We start from the raw sequence: 17,306 nt of genomic DNA on the forward strand, positions 1-17,306 counted from the left end.
TGCATAATAAATAGTGCCCATGACTTGTAGAACCCTTCCGAGCTTCCCCTCAGTTCGAACTTAACCTTCTCACGGGTCAAGTATTCCAACAGGTCCCCCTGCCACGCCAGGGCACTGGGTGGAGAGGCTGCTCTCCATCCCAGCAGGATCCGCCTTCGGGCGATCAACGAGGCGAAGGCTATGATATCTGCCTCCGCACCTGTTTCCAACCCTGGCTGTTCCGACACCCCGAATATGGCCTCCCGGGGACCCGGGTCCAGTTTCACACACACCACCTTGGAAACTACCCTAAACACCTCTTCCAGTACTCCCCTAGCTTTGGACAGGACCAAAACATATGAATGTGATTAGCGCCCCCCCCCCCCCCCCCCCCCCAGCAATGCTCACACACATCCTCTACTCCTTCAAGAAATCGGCTCATCCTCGCTCTCGTGAGGTGCGCTCTATATACCACCTTGAGCTGTATCAGCCCCAACCTCGCACATGAGGTGGAGGCATTCACTCTCTGGAGCACCTCACACCAGACCCCTTCCTCTATAACCTCTCCCAGCTCTTCCTCACACTTTGCTTTGATCCCTTCCAGTGGTGCCTTATCCTCTTCCAAAATAGCTCCGTACACCGCTGACACTGCCGCCTTCTCCAGTCCCCTTGTCGTCAGCATCTCCTCCAGCAATGTGGAGGCCGGTTCCTCTGGGAAGCTCTGTATCTCCTTCCTGGCAAAATCCCGAACTTGCATGTACCTAAACACTTCTCCCTGCTCCAGCCCATACTTTGCTTCCAGCTCCCTCAATCCTGCAAACCGACCCCGAAGAAACAAATGTTTTAGCGTCTTAATCCCCCCTCTCTTCCCATTTCCGAAAACTTCCATCCCACCTCCTTGGCTCAAATCTGTGGTTCCCCGAGTCGGCATTTCCCTTGACCCTACCCCCCAACCTGAAGTGTTGGCGAAACTGCCTCCAGATTTTCAATTAAGCTATTATTACCGGATTCCCTGAGTATTTCCCTGGAGCTATCGGGAGCGGCGTTGTTGCTGGTGCTTTCAGCCCTGACCCCCTGCACAAACTCTCCTCCATTCTGACCCACTGGGAATCAACCCCTCTGACCCAGCTTCGCACTTTCTCCACATTCGCCGCCCAGTAGTAGTACAACAGATTCGGGAGACCCAAACCCCCTGCCTGCCTTCCCCTCTGTAGCAGCACCTTTCTCATTCTGGCCACCTTCCCTCCCCATATGAACGAGGTAATCCTTCCCTCAATCTCCCCGAAAAAAGATTTTGGCAGGAAAATCGGTAGGCATTGAAAAATAAACCGAAATCGCGGCAACACATTCATTTTAACCGTCTGTACCCGACCCGCCAGTGACAGAGGAAGGCCATCCCACCTTGCCAGATCGGCTTTCACTCTCCCCACCAAACTAGTGATGTTGTACCTGCGAAGCCTCCCCCACTTCCGGGCAACCTGTACCCCCAGATACCTAAAGTGAGCCCCTGCCCCCACCCCCAGCCGAGACACCACAAAATACTCACTCTTGTCCAGGTTCAGCTTGGACCCCGAGAAAGACCCAAATACCCGCAGTAGCTCCAATGTTCCTCCTATCGACGCACTTGGTTCCGACACATATAGCAGCAAGTCGTCAGCATATAAGGACACCCTATGATCTATCCCCCCCCACACTATTCCTTTCCATGCTCCCGAACTTCTCAATGCGATGGCCAACGGCTCAATCGCAAGTGCAAACAGGAGGGGGGATGTAGGACATCCTGTCTCATCCCACGGTGGAGAGAAAAGTATCTCGAACTGATATTGTTTGAGCGAACACACGCCTTCGGCTCCTTGTATAATAGCTTTACCCAGTTCACAAATCTTGGTCCAGTCCCAAACCGCTCCAGCACTGCCATCAGGTACCCCCATTCTACCCGATCAAACGCCTTCCCGGCGTCCAATGCCACAACCACCTCTGTTTCCTTCCTTTCCGCCGGTGCCATAACGACGTTCAAAACCCTCCTAATGTTCGAAAACAGCTGCCTCCCTTTCACGAACCCCGTCTGATCCTCCCCTATCACCTTCGGGAGGCACTCCTCCAGCCTACCCGCCAGTACCTTCGCCAACACTTTTTGTGTCCACATTCAGAAGTGATATGGACCGATACGACCCGCACTCCGTTGGATCCTTATCTTTTTTTAGCAACAGTGAAATCGACACCTGCCCCAAGGTTTGCGGCAACACCCCCTTCCCTATCGCCTCCTCAAACATCCCCACCATCAGGGGTGCCAACCTATCCTTAAATTTTTTATAATATTCCACCGGAAACCCATCCGGCCCTGCCACCTTCCCCGACTGCATCCTCCCAATCGCATCCTTTATCTCCTGCTCCACTATTGCTCCTTCTAATGTAGCCCTGTCCCCCTACCCTAGTCTCGGGTACTCCAACCCATCTAGAAATTCCTGCATCTCACGGTCTCCCCCGGGTGGCTCTGACTTGTACAACCTCTCATAAAACTCCTCAAAAACCTTGTCAATCAGCACTGGAGCCACCACCAACTTCCCTGCCCTATCCCTCACCTGAAGAATTTCCCTTGTCGCTGCCTCCCTCCGGAGCTGACCTGCTAACATACTGTTGCTTTATCTGTGTGTTCATAAACTGCACCCCTTGCTCGTCTCAGTTGGCGCACTGCCTTCCTGGTGGACAGTCGGTCGAAGCTCACCTGTAGTTCCTTCCTCTTTTCCAGCTTTGCTGGGTCCCCATCTTCTGCATACCTCCTATTTACCTCCAACATCTCATCTATTACCCTCTGCCGCTCCAACCTCTCCTCTTTGTCCACCCTGGCCTTAAACAGAATTACCTCACCCCTCACCACCGCCTTTAGAGCCTCCCAGATGACTGCCTTCGACACCTCACCCGTACAATTGAAACCTACATATTCCTTAATTACTTTTTCAATTTTCTCACAGAACACTTGGTTCCCCAAAAGCCCCACATCCAGTTTCCACCCCGGTCTCTGCGCTACCCCCTTCTCCAGCACCATATCCATCCAATGTGGAGCGTGATCTGACACTGCAATTGCAGAGTATTCCGACCCCTTGACTCCAGCCAGCAAAGCCTTTCCCACCACAAAAAAGTCGATCCGTGAGTATACCTCCTGGACCGCTGAGAAAAACGAATACTCCCATTCCCTTGGGTGCAGGAACCTCCAAGGGGCCACCCCTCCCATTTCCACCATTAGCCCAGCCAGCGCCTTCGCCCCCCGATGGGACCAGCGAGCGCGGCCGTGATCTGTCCAACCTTGGCTCCTGCACCAAGTTCCAGTCCCGCCCCGCAATCAGCTCAAGCGTGTCCAAGTCGGGAATGTCCCCAAACACCTTCGCGAACCCCACATTGTCCCAATTAGGACCGTATACTCTTAACAGCGCCACTAATCTCCCCTCCAGCGCCCCTGCCACAATCACATATCTAGCCCCCTGATCTGCCACCACCGTCTCCATCTGGAAGCGTACTCTTTTGCTGACCAACACCACTACCCCTCGAGCCCTCCCATCAAATCCGGAGTGAAACACTTGGCTAACCCAGCCCTTTTTAAGTCTCACCTGGTCCTTCACCCTGAAGTGAGTCTCCTGCAGCATTGTGACATCGGCTTTCAAACTTCTAAGATGCGCAAGCACCCTTTACCACTTGACCGGACCTCCTAGCCTTCTCACGTTCCACGTGACTATCCTTACTGGGGGTCTCTCACCCCCCCCCCCCCCCACACACACCTTTCTTATCCCCCATCACCATTCCACCGGGCCCTGCCCCATAAGCATGACCCACCCCTGTCCATTGTTAACATCGAACCCCTTCCCCCCCCCCCCCCCCCCCCCCCCCCCCCCCCCGCCTCCCAAGAACCCCCCCTACAAAAACATCCCCCAACATCCATCCCTCCCCCCCCGCTCTCGCTCGCCTCGTAGGCCCATTGAAGCTTGCTCTCCAGGCTCCAACGTCCGCAGCCCTCCTCTCACCTCACCCCCGTTCACTAGCTGACCTGACTTAGCTAGCTAGTGAACGGGTGGCTCCCCCCGCCAAGACATCTCGCCCCCTTCCACCCAGTCCCAGAGAAAGAAACACCAAAACAAACCCAACAATCCAACCCCTACAATTCACTAACATAACGTTTAACCGTCGCAACACAGAACGCCATTAACTTGAACTCTGTAACAATGCAAAGAGAAGTAAATTGCAATACAAATCAGTAAAAAGAAAGTTGTAACATTTATACATTTTCCAGCTGCTCAAACACAGTCCAGAGTCTCTCTCAGTTCCGCTCTTCACGTCTGTCCCAAGCCTTCTGCCCTCACGAACGCCTCAGCCGCCTCCGCTGTCTCAAAATAAAAGTCTTTGGCGTTATATGTTACTCTCAACTTCGCCGTGTACACCATACCAAATCACACCCCCTTGTACAAAGCCCCCTTCACTCGCCCAAACGCCGCTCGTCTTTTTGCCAACTCCACCGTCAAGTCCTGGTAGATCTGAACCACTGTACCATCCCACAGCACCTCACGCTTCTGCTTCGCCCAGCTTAATACCTTCTCCTTCATGCAAAACTTATGGAAGCAGATAATTACTGCCCTTGGCGGCTCGTTCACTTGGGGCTTTGGCCTTAATGACCGATGAGCTCGGTCTAGGTCGTACAGGGTGGGGCTTCACCCTCCCCCATTAGCTCCGCCAACTTCTTAGCGAAGTATTGCGTTGGCCTTGGGCCCTCTGTCCCTTCGGGCAAGCCCACAATTCTCAAATTGTGCCGCCTTGAGCGGTTTTCCAAGTCTTCCAGCTTTGCTCAAAGTCCTCTGTTAACCTCCACCACCCTCTGCAGCTCGTCCACCATCGAGGTGACCTGGTCGCTATGTCATGACACGGCTTCCTCCACTTCCTTCATCTTCTCGCCCTGCTCTCTTACCTCGGCCGATGCCTTTGCCACAGCCACCCTCACCGGGCCGATTGCCTCCTCCACCAATGACTTCTTAACGCGACCGCCGTCTCCTTCCTCAAGGCCTCCATGTGCCTCGCAAACTGTTTTTCCAGCTCCACCGCCATCACCTCGGTCATCTTCTCCACCGTAAGTAGTGCGGCCCCGCCTTGCAGTTCGGCTTCCGCCATCCTGTCAACACTTTTGCTCGTCTTCTCCTTCGGCGGCGAACCCGCGTTTCCTCCTTTCTTCGACGCTGCTCTTCGCATCCTTTAGCAGCTTATTGTTTTTTATCTTCTTTCTTTTCTCCTCTCTCCCCCTTCGCCCTCCTGTCCTTCATCAATCTGACTTATTCTTTTTTTGAAAAAAAAAGGGAGAGAAAAAAAAACTTTTACCAAACTTCCTTAAACCTTCTTTCTTTCTCCTCTGCATTCACCCAGAGCTCCCCTGGGACCAGGCTTCAGCCTTCTTTCTTCCTCCTAGGTGGGAGCCATCCAACGTGGAGCACCCTCCTTACATAGTGCCCTAGCCTCGGGCCTGCCACCTCGGCCTCCCTGTTGCTCCGCCCCCGCTGCTCTGACCTCTACGCCGCGCTGAGCCCAGCGCCTCAGCGCCTGACACCTGCGCGGGGTTCTTCGCTGGTTTTTAAACCGGCCCCGCTGGCTGCTCGTGACGGCCCCAAAGGCCGACGATAGTTGGGGTACGTAAAGACTTGGGGATTTCCCCGAAATCGCCGCGAATCGCGGCCACCGGCGGGAGCTCTCGTTGCTGCGGCCGCCCTGCTTGCCCACGCCCGCTAAATTGTCCCTTAATTGGTAAAGTTTTTTAAATGAAAAAAAAAACCCTGTGTTTTAATAACTGTCTTCTGCACCAATTTAGCATTACCCAGGGCTTATGAACATGAGAAGTGGGAGCAGGAATATGCAATTCAGCCTCTCGAGTCTGCTCCACCATTCAATACGATCATGGCTGATCTAATCTCGGCTTCATCTCCACCTTCCTGCCTGATCCGCAAAACCCTTCATCCCATGACTAATTAAAAACCTATCTATCTCCTCTTCAAATTTGTTTAGTGTTCTGATGTCCACTGCACTCTGGAGCAGAGATTTCCACAGATTCACCACCCTTTGAGTGAAGTAATTCCTCCTCAATTCTGTTTAAATCTGTCACCCCTTAGCCTGAAACTATGGCCTCTCTTTCATATCAATGCATAAGATGGAAACTTCCAAACTTAGTTCATTTCATGCATCTTAATAGTGAGAAAATTAGAAGACTAATGGAACTAAGTTAGGCAAAACATTATAGCACCTAATAATGTCTTTTTAAACTGTTAGTAATACTGAAAAATCTTGTTTCTTCACATGTTCTGTCTCCAAGATCTTGCTTTCTATTGCACATCCAAACACATTTTTGTCAACTTTGACATACCAGTATTCATATTTTTATAATATATTAAAAAATCTTAACTCATTCTTCCTCTGAGCAGAATTTTACAAACTGTTGTCATGTTTTTATCACAACGTTAATGTCTGAAATAATTTAGTCAAATAGCATCAGATAACATATTTCACTTTTGCATAATTCAATGTATCTATGGAATTGTGCTTTCGCCCTTTAACACCGTCATTAAAGGTTTCACTTGAAAGAGTTAGACACCTGAAAACATGTGGATTTGATATTTTGCCACAAGTTGTTGCACAGAACTGATTTTGTTTTGCTGTGGTCTGTACAGTGTACCTAATTTCTAGGAATGCATTCGACAATTAAGTAAGCTGTAGTGAAGGAATAACTTCAGCTTCCGCAGTTTCTATTCAGTTAGTTTTCAAAATTATTTGAGGAAAAATAGAGACAAATTGTAAAAGCTTTATGTGGGTGAAGTTTATAGGGAGAGGTTATTTTTGCAAGATCAACATCCATGATAAAGATATTAATCTTTATTAGTGTCACAAGTAGGCATACATTAACACTGTAATGAAGTTACTGTGAAAATCCCGTAGTCAACACACTACGGCACCTGTTCAGGTTCACTGAGGGAGAATTCTGAATGTCCAATTCACCTAACAAGCAAGTCTTTCGGGACTTGTGGGGGGAAACTGGAGCACCCGGAGAAAATATACGCAAACACTGGGAGAACGTGCAGACTCTGCACAAATAGTGATCCAAGCCGGGATTCGAACCTGGGTCCCTGGCGCTGTGAAGCAACAGTGGTAACCACTGTGCTACCGTGTTGCCCATGTGTGAAAGAGAAAAAAATTGACAACTGATTGCAGACTCGTTGAAACGGTTGAGTTCTGTAAATTTCAAAAGGGAATTAAACCCAGGAGACATCATGTTAATAAATTAATTTTCGAAAGAACTGTATTTTCAAAACCAACTAACAGATGGTTAAAAAGACAGACAGCAATCTTTGATTTGAAAACAAAGAATCTTTGAGAGAAAAAGATAGGAAGGGAAGGTGAGCAGAGAAAGGAAACTAGAGTTAAGAGTGTCTTGTGACTTCCATGTACCTTTTGGATTAAGTTCGGGTGACCTGAAGGAGAGTGAAGGAATACAGAGCTTGAGTGGGTAGGTTGAAGGGGACAATGTGTGGTGAGTGACAGGTGTGAGAATGTAATATAAAATGCATGTAAGGTTTTCAGTACATTTCTAGCAGTTGACCTTCTGTGGTGTTCATGGTAAGTCAGTAAATGTTCCGAACTGATGGGATACTGGTATTACACTTTACAGGTGTATTCTAAAATTAACATATTTGGTTCATTATTCAAGATGGTGTATATTTCAGAATAACCCCTAAAATTGCTTGATTTTCAATTGTTGAAAATAGTTTTGGGCTTTTCAGCACCTCAGCAGTGTCATTTCTATGTATTCTGTCATTATGTTGGATATTTCAGAGAGAAGCTGCATGAAGCCCACACTGAGCTTCAGAAGAAACGAGCTTACATCGATGATTTGGAACCAAAATACAATAACAGCTGTAAGTCTTTTTTAATATAATAATTAATAAATAAATCCACATGTTAATAAATTCAATCCGTTATTCTTGCTAACCTTGTCAAAGCAATAACTTGCTTAAAATGTATACATGCCCAAACACGAGCATTTGTTTTGATATCTATCATATGGTATACTAATAATCTTATATTTTACCTGTCATTACTGAAAGTGCAGCTGTACAATCTTAATTTATTATTGACATTAAGTAGCTTTTTGAAAATTGCTGTAACTTTGCAATAATGTAAACTAACATCAATTTAATAAGGCTAATTTAACTACCCCCTTGCCTAATGCAGCTCAAAAGATTGAAGAGCTTCAAGAAGCCCTGAGAAAGAAAGATGAAGATATGAAACAAATGGAGGACCGTTACAAGAAGTACTTAGAAAAGGCTAAGAGCGTGAGTGTAATTTCGTTGATTTTTCTTGAAGTTGTCTATCATAGGGCTTCTTGAAATAATTTTAAATGATTGTTATTGCAATGTTGGTTGTTGATTGAAAATTTATTTTGCATACTGTGTTAAAATTAGTCGTGCTTTAGCTGTGAATCACTATTAAAATTACAATCAGCCATATTAACTCTTGAGAAACCCATGCTCACCAACACAATTAGCATGCCGTTGTGACTGAAGAAATGAGGAATTTGAGCCACAACAGTGTTTAATGTGGAGGTAAAGCATGAGAGATGGAAGGGTTGGAAAGTTAATGGGATCAACAGAAGAGACAGCCAAATACATGATTACGAAAGGATGGTGGTGGACGATTGTCTATCACATATTGGCTTACAAAGTAATCGACACCCCAATCTACTATGACCTGAGGCTCTCTATTTTTAGCACCACTATCTTTGAGTATAGTCCTTTCCCTGAACTATTTCTTAAAGTTTTCAGTGTTCTTACGAGGTACTACACACGTCATTATGTCAATAAATAAAATATGCTTTAACATAACTGCCCTCTTTCCTTTAGGTTATCAGAACCTTGGACCCTAAACAGAACCAGGGAGCCGCCCCAGAAGTTCAATCTTTGAAAAACCAGCTGCAAGAAAAGGAGCGAATGTTGCATTCCTTATCGGTATGGCATTTACACAAAATAATTTTTAGTCAACTGAGCATATAATTGCCAGGTTCTGGTCAACACGCTACTCTGAGCAGGTCTGGTCTGTTTTCAGGAAGTTAAATATTGCATACCTTCATACATTTTCATTTGTTTATACTGCAGTGTATCTGCCAACATTGACTGTCATTACAGCAGCTTACATTTATATAGAATTTACAGTACAAAAGGAGGCTATTCGGCCCATCTAGTTAACACCGGCCCTTGAAATTAGCACCCCACTTAAGCCCACACCCGTAACCCAGTAACCTCACCTGACCTTTTTGGACACTAAGGGCAATTAACATGGCCAATCCACCTAACCTGCACATTTTTGGATTGTGGGAGGAAACCGGAGCACCCGGAGTAAATCCACGGAGACACAGGGAGAACGTGCAGACTCTGCACAGACAGTGACCCAAGCCGGGAATCGAACCTGGGATCCTGGCGCTGTGAAGCAACTGTGCTAACCACTGTGCTGCCCTAAAACGTCTATAATGTAGCAAGATGCCAAGGTGCGTAATTTTTTGGAAAATGTATTAGGAGAGACATTTGGGTAAGTGACTAAGTGAAGTAAAGTAGAGAATTTTCAAGAAGACATTTGAGAGTGGGGATGTGTGTAGCAAGCAGAGACATTCAGGTAGTGTGTTCAAGTGCGCTGTTGCAAAATAGCTAATTGAGTGAGAAGGGAGATTACACATGAAACCAGAGTTTGAGAAGCGGATAGTTTGAGGAGCAGATGAGTATAGGAAGTGCAGGTGTGAAGTAAATAAGGAAATCAAAGAGAGGCCATGGAAAAAGAGTAGCAAATGAAGTTAAAGAAAACACAAAGATGTTTTACCAATATATTAATGGTAAAGATTAGTTAAGAAAAAAGTGAGACCTATCAGAAATTAAGAGGGGAATTTGTGTGTCGACGCAGAGGCTGTGGGAAGAGTTTCAAATGAATATTTTGACTGTGTTTACAAAGAAAATGGATGTGGCAGATATTGTCGTCAAAGAAAACACAGATATTGGATGTTATAATCATACATAAAGCGGAAATACTCGAAGGATTGGAATCCTTGAAATTTGATAAGTTGCCAGGGCCAGATGGATTTTTCCAAGGCTACTGAAGAAGATCAGCGAGGAGATAGCAGGTGCTCTGAGGATGATTTTCCAATCCTTCCTAGGTACAGGGGAGGTACTGGAGGACTGGAGAAAAGCAAATGTGGTTCCATTATTACACAATTATTATCCAGTTAGTCTTGTGTCCATGGGCAAATTAGTAGAATCAATCCTGAGAGATAGGATTAACTATCACTAAGAAAAGCATGAGCTAATCAGGGATAGTCAGTATGGATCGGTTGAAGGAAGGTTTTACCTCACAAATTTGATTGAATTCTTTGAGGAAGTGGCAAGAAGGGTTGATGAAGGTAGTGCAGTGGATGTTGTTTACATAGATTTTAGCAAGGCGTTTGACAAGTTCCCACATGGCAGATTGGTCAAGAAAGTGAAAGCCCATGGAATACAGGGCAATGTGGCAAACTGGATAAAAAGTTTACTTTTAGTAACAGGAAACAAATTGGTCATTAGCTGCCCTTGCAGATGGAAAGTTGTTTCAAGTGGTGTTCCACAGGGCTCAGTGTTGGGACCCTTATTGGTTGTCTTATATATTAACAATTTGGATGTAAACGTGGGGGGTACAATTGGGAAATTTGCAGATGACACAAAGATTAGGTGAGTGGTGGAGAGTGTAGAGGATAGCTATAATCCCCAAAATGATATAGATGGGTTGGTGGAGTGCGCGATAAAGTGGCAGAGAAATGCATTTAGGGAGGTCAAACAGTTATAGGGAGTACACAGTAAATGGGAATATACTAAAAGGGGTAGATGAAGTGAAATATCTTGGGGAACAAGTACAAAGGTCCCTAAAGGCAGTTGTTCAAATAGACAAGGTTGTAAAGAAAACATATGGATACGCCCCTTCATTGGCAGAGGTATAGAATATAAAAGTAAGAATATAATGTTGGAATTGTATAAATCCTGGGTGAGGCCACAACTGGAGTATTGTGTGCAATTCTGGTCACCCACATTACAGGAAGGACGTTATTGCTGTGGAGAGAGTGCAGAAGAGGTTTACAAGAATGTTGCCAGGGCTAGGAAAGTGTAGCTACGAGGAAGATTGGATAGGCTGGGTTAGTTTCCTTAGAACAAAGAAGGCTGAGGGGGAACTTAATTGAGGTGTAAAATTTATAAGGGTAAGAGATAGAGTGGACAGGAAAAATAGTTTCCCTTGCTGGAATTCTAGAACCACGGGACATAGATTCAAGATAAGTGGCAGAAGGTGTAGAGGGGACATGTGGAAAACCCTTTTTACGCAGAGGGTAGGAGGGAGTCTGGAATTCGCTGCCCGAATTGCTGGTGGCGACAGAGACCCTAAATTCTTTTTAAAAGTACCTGGATCAGCACCTTAAGTGCTGTAAGCTGGAGGGCTGTGGATCGGGTGCAGGAAAGTGGGATTAGAAAGGGCACCCGACTGTCCTAGGGCTGGCATAGACAAGATGGGCTGAATGGCCTCCTCCTTTTCTATGTGAATGGTTGATTCTTGATTTGGTTTCACAACCTATTTCAAAATCAAAGTCCAACCATGATGTTGCAAACTTTGTAGCTGATAACCTGTGGGCTAGCCCCAGAACTAACCATTAAAACCCCCAGGGTTGTCATATAAGTTCATATAAATATTAGTCAACTAGTTCACTAATATTTTTTAGGGAATTTGCTACCTAGTCTGGTTTACACGTGAAGGCCACACAATTATCAATGCAAGATCCCTTTCTAGTGCCACTCACAGCCCAAGAACAAAAAGGTAGTGTTGGAAAGAATGTGGGACGTGGTTAGCACTGCATCCTACGGCGCTGAGGACCTGGGTTCGATCCCGGCCCCGGGTCACTGGCTGTGTGGAATTTGCATGTTCTCCCTGTATCTGCGTGGGTTTCACCTCCTCAACCCAAAGATGTGCAGATTAAGGGCATTGGCCACGCTAAATTGTCCTTTAATTGGGGAGGGGGAAAAAAATAATTGGATACTCTAAATTTATTTTAAAACGGAAAGAATGTGGGACGATAGTGTGTGAAAGGGAAGTTATTGATGAAGTGGAGTTTAGAGGTAATGGAAAGAATTAAGCAAAATTAGAGGTATAAATCTTGGTGATGGACTGGATTTTAGATTTGAAGCTTAACTTGAGTGGCAAAATACTAAGGATATTCAACTGTAAGGCTGAATATGAGTAGGTATCCAGGAAGGAATATGCTACTGGGAAAAGCGTGGAGCTTTTATCAAGTATAAAACATTATTGTCTTGGTTAACAAACATCAAAGTTCTGATTTATTCATGACTTCATCTTGAACAGACAGTAATAGGTGTTAGGGGTATTGCTACAAAATAGAGTCTGCCTTCGCTGGGTTAGTGGTGTTGGTCCGTGGGTTCAGGGCTCAGCATTTTCTTTTTCTGGGGAGTTTCCTCACACTACTCTTTATCTGCTTATATGATTACATATCGTGTGGCCACAAGCAGTTACTAGTTTCTTATTTCCTTGCCTTCAGAACTAATCCTCCCAAAACAACATCTTATAGAGTTTTACAAACTACAGGCAAAATCCAGAAATGGTTACCACACCAGGCACTTGTATCTTTCGGGGTTGCTTCTGATGTAGAGTGTAACAACTGGTTGTTCAAACAGGCCATTCCACAGATGCAACCTGCTGGGCATTCACACAACCTTTCCTCCTGTATGCTGTGTCTCAACAACTAACTTGCTAACATTGAAATTGCTCCTCACGCGCTGCGCTGTTTTCTCTTTTGATCTTCCCTTCTCTGAGCTAACCTCCTCAGAAGTCCCTCTTAATTACCTTAATTTTGGAGTCCACCTTTTAGAATGTTATTGTGAAGTTCATACTTCTCCTCCTTTGAACCGCTAACATCTTACTCAAAAGTTTGACGTTCTATTCTCCATTGTTACCAACATGCCTTGGGCAAACATCTGTTTACAGGGTTGCTCGGCTCATCAACATATCAAAAGCACTAGTTCCATCAACCGAGCCAAACTCTCTCAAACAGTGCCCATTCCTAAATAGTTAAAAAAAATATGCAACCAGCCGAACACATTCCCAATTACTGGATTTCCTTGATTTTTAATGTTATGATTTCCTGCTCTAAGGATAAGGATTTCAGTTTCTCTAGTTTCCCCCATCATAACTGAAGTCAAACATCACTGATACCATTTTTGTAAATCTCGTTGGTAACTTTGCTAAATCCATGATCTCCTTGCTGAAGTATGGTGTTAAGAATTGGATTTAATGGCCATAACCTTTGAGCTCCACAGCAGCGTATGGGGGTAGTATCTCAAAGGTGTAACGCGGAATCTCCTTTGGAAGTTCCCAGTTAAGGTTTGCACGCAGTTGCCCGGAAGTGCAAACCTCCCCTGGATAATTGCCCTGCACTGGGAACCATCCGTAAATGCAACTTAAATCGCAAACTCAGGATGGTTTCAACTGGGTTGCACCAATAGCTATCCAGGAAAAAGGTTAAAAGGATTAAAACAACTTCAAACCTCTGGGTACTATTGTAAAGACCCAGACTGACATCTCACTCGTTTCCTCCATCCACGGGACTATACCCATACCTCCGACCTCATTCCCCCCCCCCCCCCCCCCGCCACACGCACACACACAAAAGAAAATCCAAGCTACCTTCATCACTTACCTTCTCCCTAACCTGTCAAGGACTGTTAAATTTTAATGGATCTAAACGTACCTGGTTAATGGGGACATGGCCTCCTTCACTTCAATTCTACTTGACTTCAATGCTGGGCCCCAGGGTGCACTGCAAAGACTGGATGTTGCCTGCCCTGAGTCAGAAGGTCATGTGGGTTGGATCAAAAAAAAAATGAAGGTAAGAAATTGGGCACGAAATGGCAATCCGACACTGATTGCCACAACAAGGAAGTTCAGGCCCAATACTTCATCTGAAGTCCAGCTAATGATTTGTAAAGATTTAGCATGACTCCTTGTTCTTGTACTGCTTGCCTTTATTTATAATAAGCCAATGATCCTGTAAGCATTTTAAAAGCAGCTTTATAACTTGTCTGCCACTTTTAAAGTTTCATGTATGTGAAGCCTCAGATATCTGTTAACTGCAGCCGGATTAAAATTGTGCCATTTAGTTAATATCGTATCTCCTCATTCTTCCTTCCCAAATGCATTACTGTGCACTTCTCTACATTCTGTTTCATTTGCCATATGTCTGCCCATTCACCAGTCTGTAGATGTCCTCTTGAATTCTGTCACTATTCCCCCCTTTGTTTGCTACATTTCCAATTTTTTTTTTCTCTGCAGACTTTCAAGTTATGCTTCCCATGTCCAAGTAATTAGTATGTATCAAAAAGAGCAGTAGTGATAGAGCAGCAGTATCAATACACAGAGGAGACACCACTGTATGCTTCCCTCCAGTCTGATCAACAACTACACACTCAGCTTTCCAATTGTATCCAAGTTGTTACTGCCTCTACTCCTGTGAATTTCAACTTTACTAATGTCCATCATATGGGACATTAAAAAATATATTTTAAAAGTCCATATACACATCAACTCTGTTATTTATTCAAATAACTCAATCAAGTTTGTCAGATATAACAATATCCATGAAAACATTTGAAATTGGCTAACTTCTCAGGATGCCTGCAGATTTAAGTTTAGTTTAGCATCCACTTTTTTCTTTAGCTTTCCTTAAAAGCTGGTATAAAATGTCCAAATTGAGAAATCCAAAATTCTTCAGCCTGAACTGTGAATTCCACAGCATGTTTCCACAGTCACAGCTAATATGAACATATTTTTACTTCGCTTGAGACATTGTTTTTAAGAGTTTGGACACAAATTTATAGAGGTGAGTAAATTGTGTATTGCAGTGTATATCCTTGTTGAAGAGACCAACCAGGGAAAGGTTAGAGCTCCAGAGTTGTCATCCTCAATTTATTGATCTGTATCAATGACATTAGAAGGTGCAGTGATGAAGGAGTGCTGCATTTTTTGAGGTACCATAATTTAGACACTGCAGTGCTTTGAAAAAATTCATTCATGGGATGCGGACGTTGTTGACTAGGCCAGCATTTAGTGCCCATCCCTCATTACCCTTGAAAAGGTGATGGTGAGCTGCCTTCTTGAACCGCTGCAGTCCATGAGGTGTTGGTAAACCCACAGTGCTGTCAGGGAGAGAGTTCCAGGATTTTGACCCGACAGTGAAGGAACAGTGATATAGTTCCAAGTCAGGATGATGAATGGCTTGGACGGCAACTTCCAGGTGGTGGTGTTCCCATCTGTCTGCTACCCTTGTCCTTCTAGATGGTAGAGGTTGTGGGTTTGGAAGGTGCTGTCTAAGGAGGCCTGGTGAGTTCCTGCAGTGTATCTTGTAGATGGTACACACTGCTGCCACTGTGTGTCGGTGGTGGAGGGAATGAATATTTGTGGAAGGGGTGCCAATCAAATGGGCTGCTTCGTTCTGCATAGCATCAAGCTTCCTGGGTGTTGTTGAAGCTGTTCTCCTGGCAAGTGGAGAATATTCCATCACACTCCTAACTTGTGCTTTGTAGCTGATGGACAGGCTTTGAGGAGTCAGGAGGTGAGTTACTTGCCGCAGGATTCCCAGACTTTCATGGTGGCGCAGTGGTTAGCACTGCTGTCTCATGGTGCCGAGGTCCCAGTTCGATCCCGGCCCTGGGCCACTGTCCGTGTGGAGTTTGCACATTCTTCCCGTGTTTGCGTGGGTTTCGCCCCCACAACCCAAAAGATGTGCAGGGTAGGTGGATTGGTCACGCTAAATTAACCCTTGATTGGAAAAATGAATTGGGTATGCTAAATTTTTATTTTTTTTTAAAAGGATTTCCAGCCTCTGACCTGCTCTTGTCACCACAGTATTAATATGGCTAGTCCACTTCAGTTTTTAGCCAATTTCTTACCCCCAGATGTTGATAGTGGGGGATTCAGCGATGGTAATGCATTGAATGTCAAGGGGAGATGGTTAGATTCCCTGGTTTGGAAATGGTTATTGGCCAGCACTTGTGTGGCGCAAATTTTACTTGACATTTGTCAACCCAAGTGTGGGTGTTGTCCAGGTTTTACTGCATTTGGACATGAACTGCTTCAGTATCTGAGGAGTCGTGAATGGTACTCCACATTGTGTAATTATCAGCGAACATCCTGACTTGTGCCCCTATGATGGAAGGAAGGTCATTTATGAAGCAGCTGAAGATGGTTGGGCGTAGGGCAGTACCCTGAGGAACTCCTGTAGTGATATCCTGGAATGGAAATGATTGACCTCCAACAACCAAATCACCTTCGTTTGTGCTAGGTATGACTCCAACCAGCGGAGAGTTTATCCCCCGATTGCCATGGATTCCAGTTTGGCTAGGGCTCCTTGATGCCACTCAGTGAAGCATGGCCTTGCTGTCAAGGGCCGTCACTCACCTCACCTCTGGAGTTCAACTCTTTTTTTTTTTTTTTTGTCCATGTTTGAACCAAAGCTGTAATAGGGTCAGGAATGGAGTGGTCTGGGCAGCAGAGTGGCGCAGTGGGTTAGCCCTGTTGCCTCACGGCGCCGAGGTCCCAGGTTCGATCCCGGCTCTGGGTCACTCTCCGTGTCGAGTTTGCACACTGTCATCTTGTTTGCGTGGGTTTCGCTCCCACAACCCAAAGATGTGCAGGTTAGGTGGATTGGCCACACTAAATTGCCCCTTAATTGAAACAATGAATTGGGTACTCTAAATCTTTTTAAAAAGGAGTGGAGTGGCCCTGGCAGAACTCAAATTGAGGGTCCGTGAGCAGGTTAGTGTGAAACAAATTCCACTTGATAGCACAGTTGATGGCCCCTTCCATCTTTATATGATGATCGAGAGTAGATGATCGGGTGGTAATTGGCCAGGTTGGATTTGTCCTGTTTCTTGTCTACAGGTACACCTGGGCAATTTTTCACATTACCAGGTAGATGCTGGTGTTATAGCTGTACTGCAGCAGCTTGGCTATGGGTGTGGCAAGTCCTAGGACACAAGTCTTCAGTGCTATTGCCAAAATATTGTCAGGGCCCAGAGACTTTGCAATATCCAGTCCCTTCAGACGTTTTTTGGTATTACATGGAATGAATCGAATTGGCTGAAAACAGGCAACCTGATGCTGGGGACCTCGAGAGGAGGCAGAGATAGATAAGTCACACTGCACATCTGCCTGAAGATTGTTGCACATGCTTCAGCTTTCTC

The 17,306-nt window shown here is 45.5% G+C and overlaps 1 protein-coding gene across 5 annotated transcripts in view; it reads left to right on the top strand.

Annotated features, from left to right (window-relative positions):
- Positions 1-17,306, top strand: part of LOC140408377 (protein Hook homolog 3) — a 166,546-nt gene that overhangs the window by 130,514 nt on the left and 18,726 nt on the right. For all 5 annotated transcript variants that reach the window (XM_072495491.1, XM_072495488.1, XM_072495490.1 and 2 more), the window contains 3 exons: positions 7,831-7,913; positions 8,230-8,330; positions 8,898-9,002. In XM_072495491.1, coding sequence (XP_072351592.1) covers positions 7,831-7,913; positions 8,230-8,330; positions 8,898-9,002 — 289 coding nt within the window. The remainder of the gene's footprint in view (positions 1-7,830; positions 7,914-8,229; positions 8,331-8,897; positions 9,003-17,306) is intronic.

This window comes from Scyliorhinus torazame, chromosome 3, assembly GCF_047496885.1.
Source record: "Scyliorhinus torazame isolate Kashiwa2021f chromosome 3, sScyTor2.1, whole genome shotgun sequence".
In the NCBI taxonomy this organism is placed as follows: domain Eukaryota; kingdom Metazoa; phylum Chordata; class Chondrichthyes; order Carcharhiniformes; family Scyliorhinidae; genus Scyliorhinus; species Scyliorhinus torazame.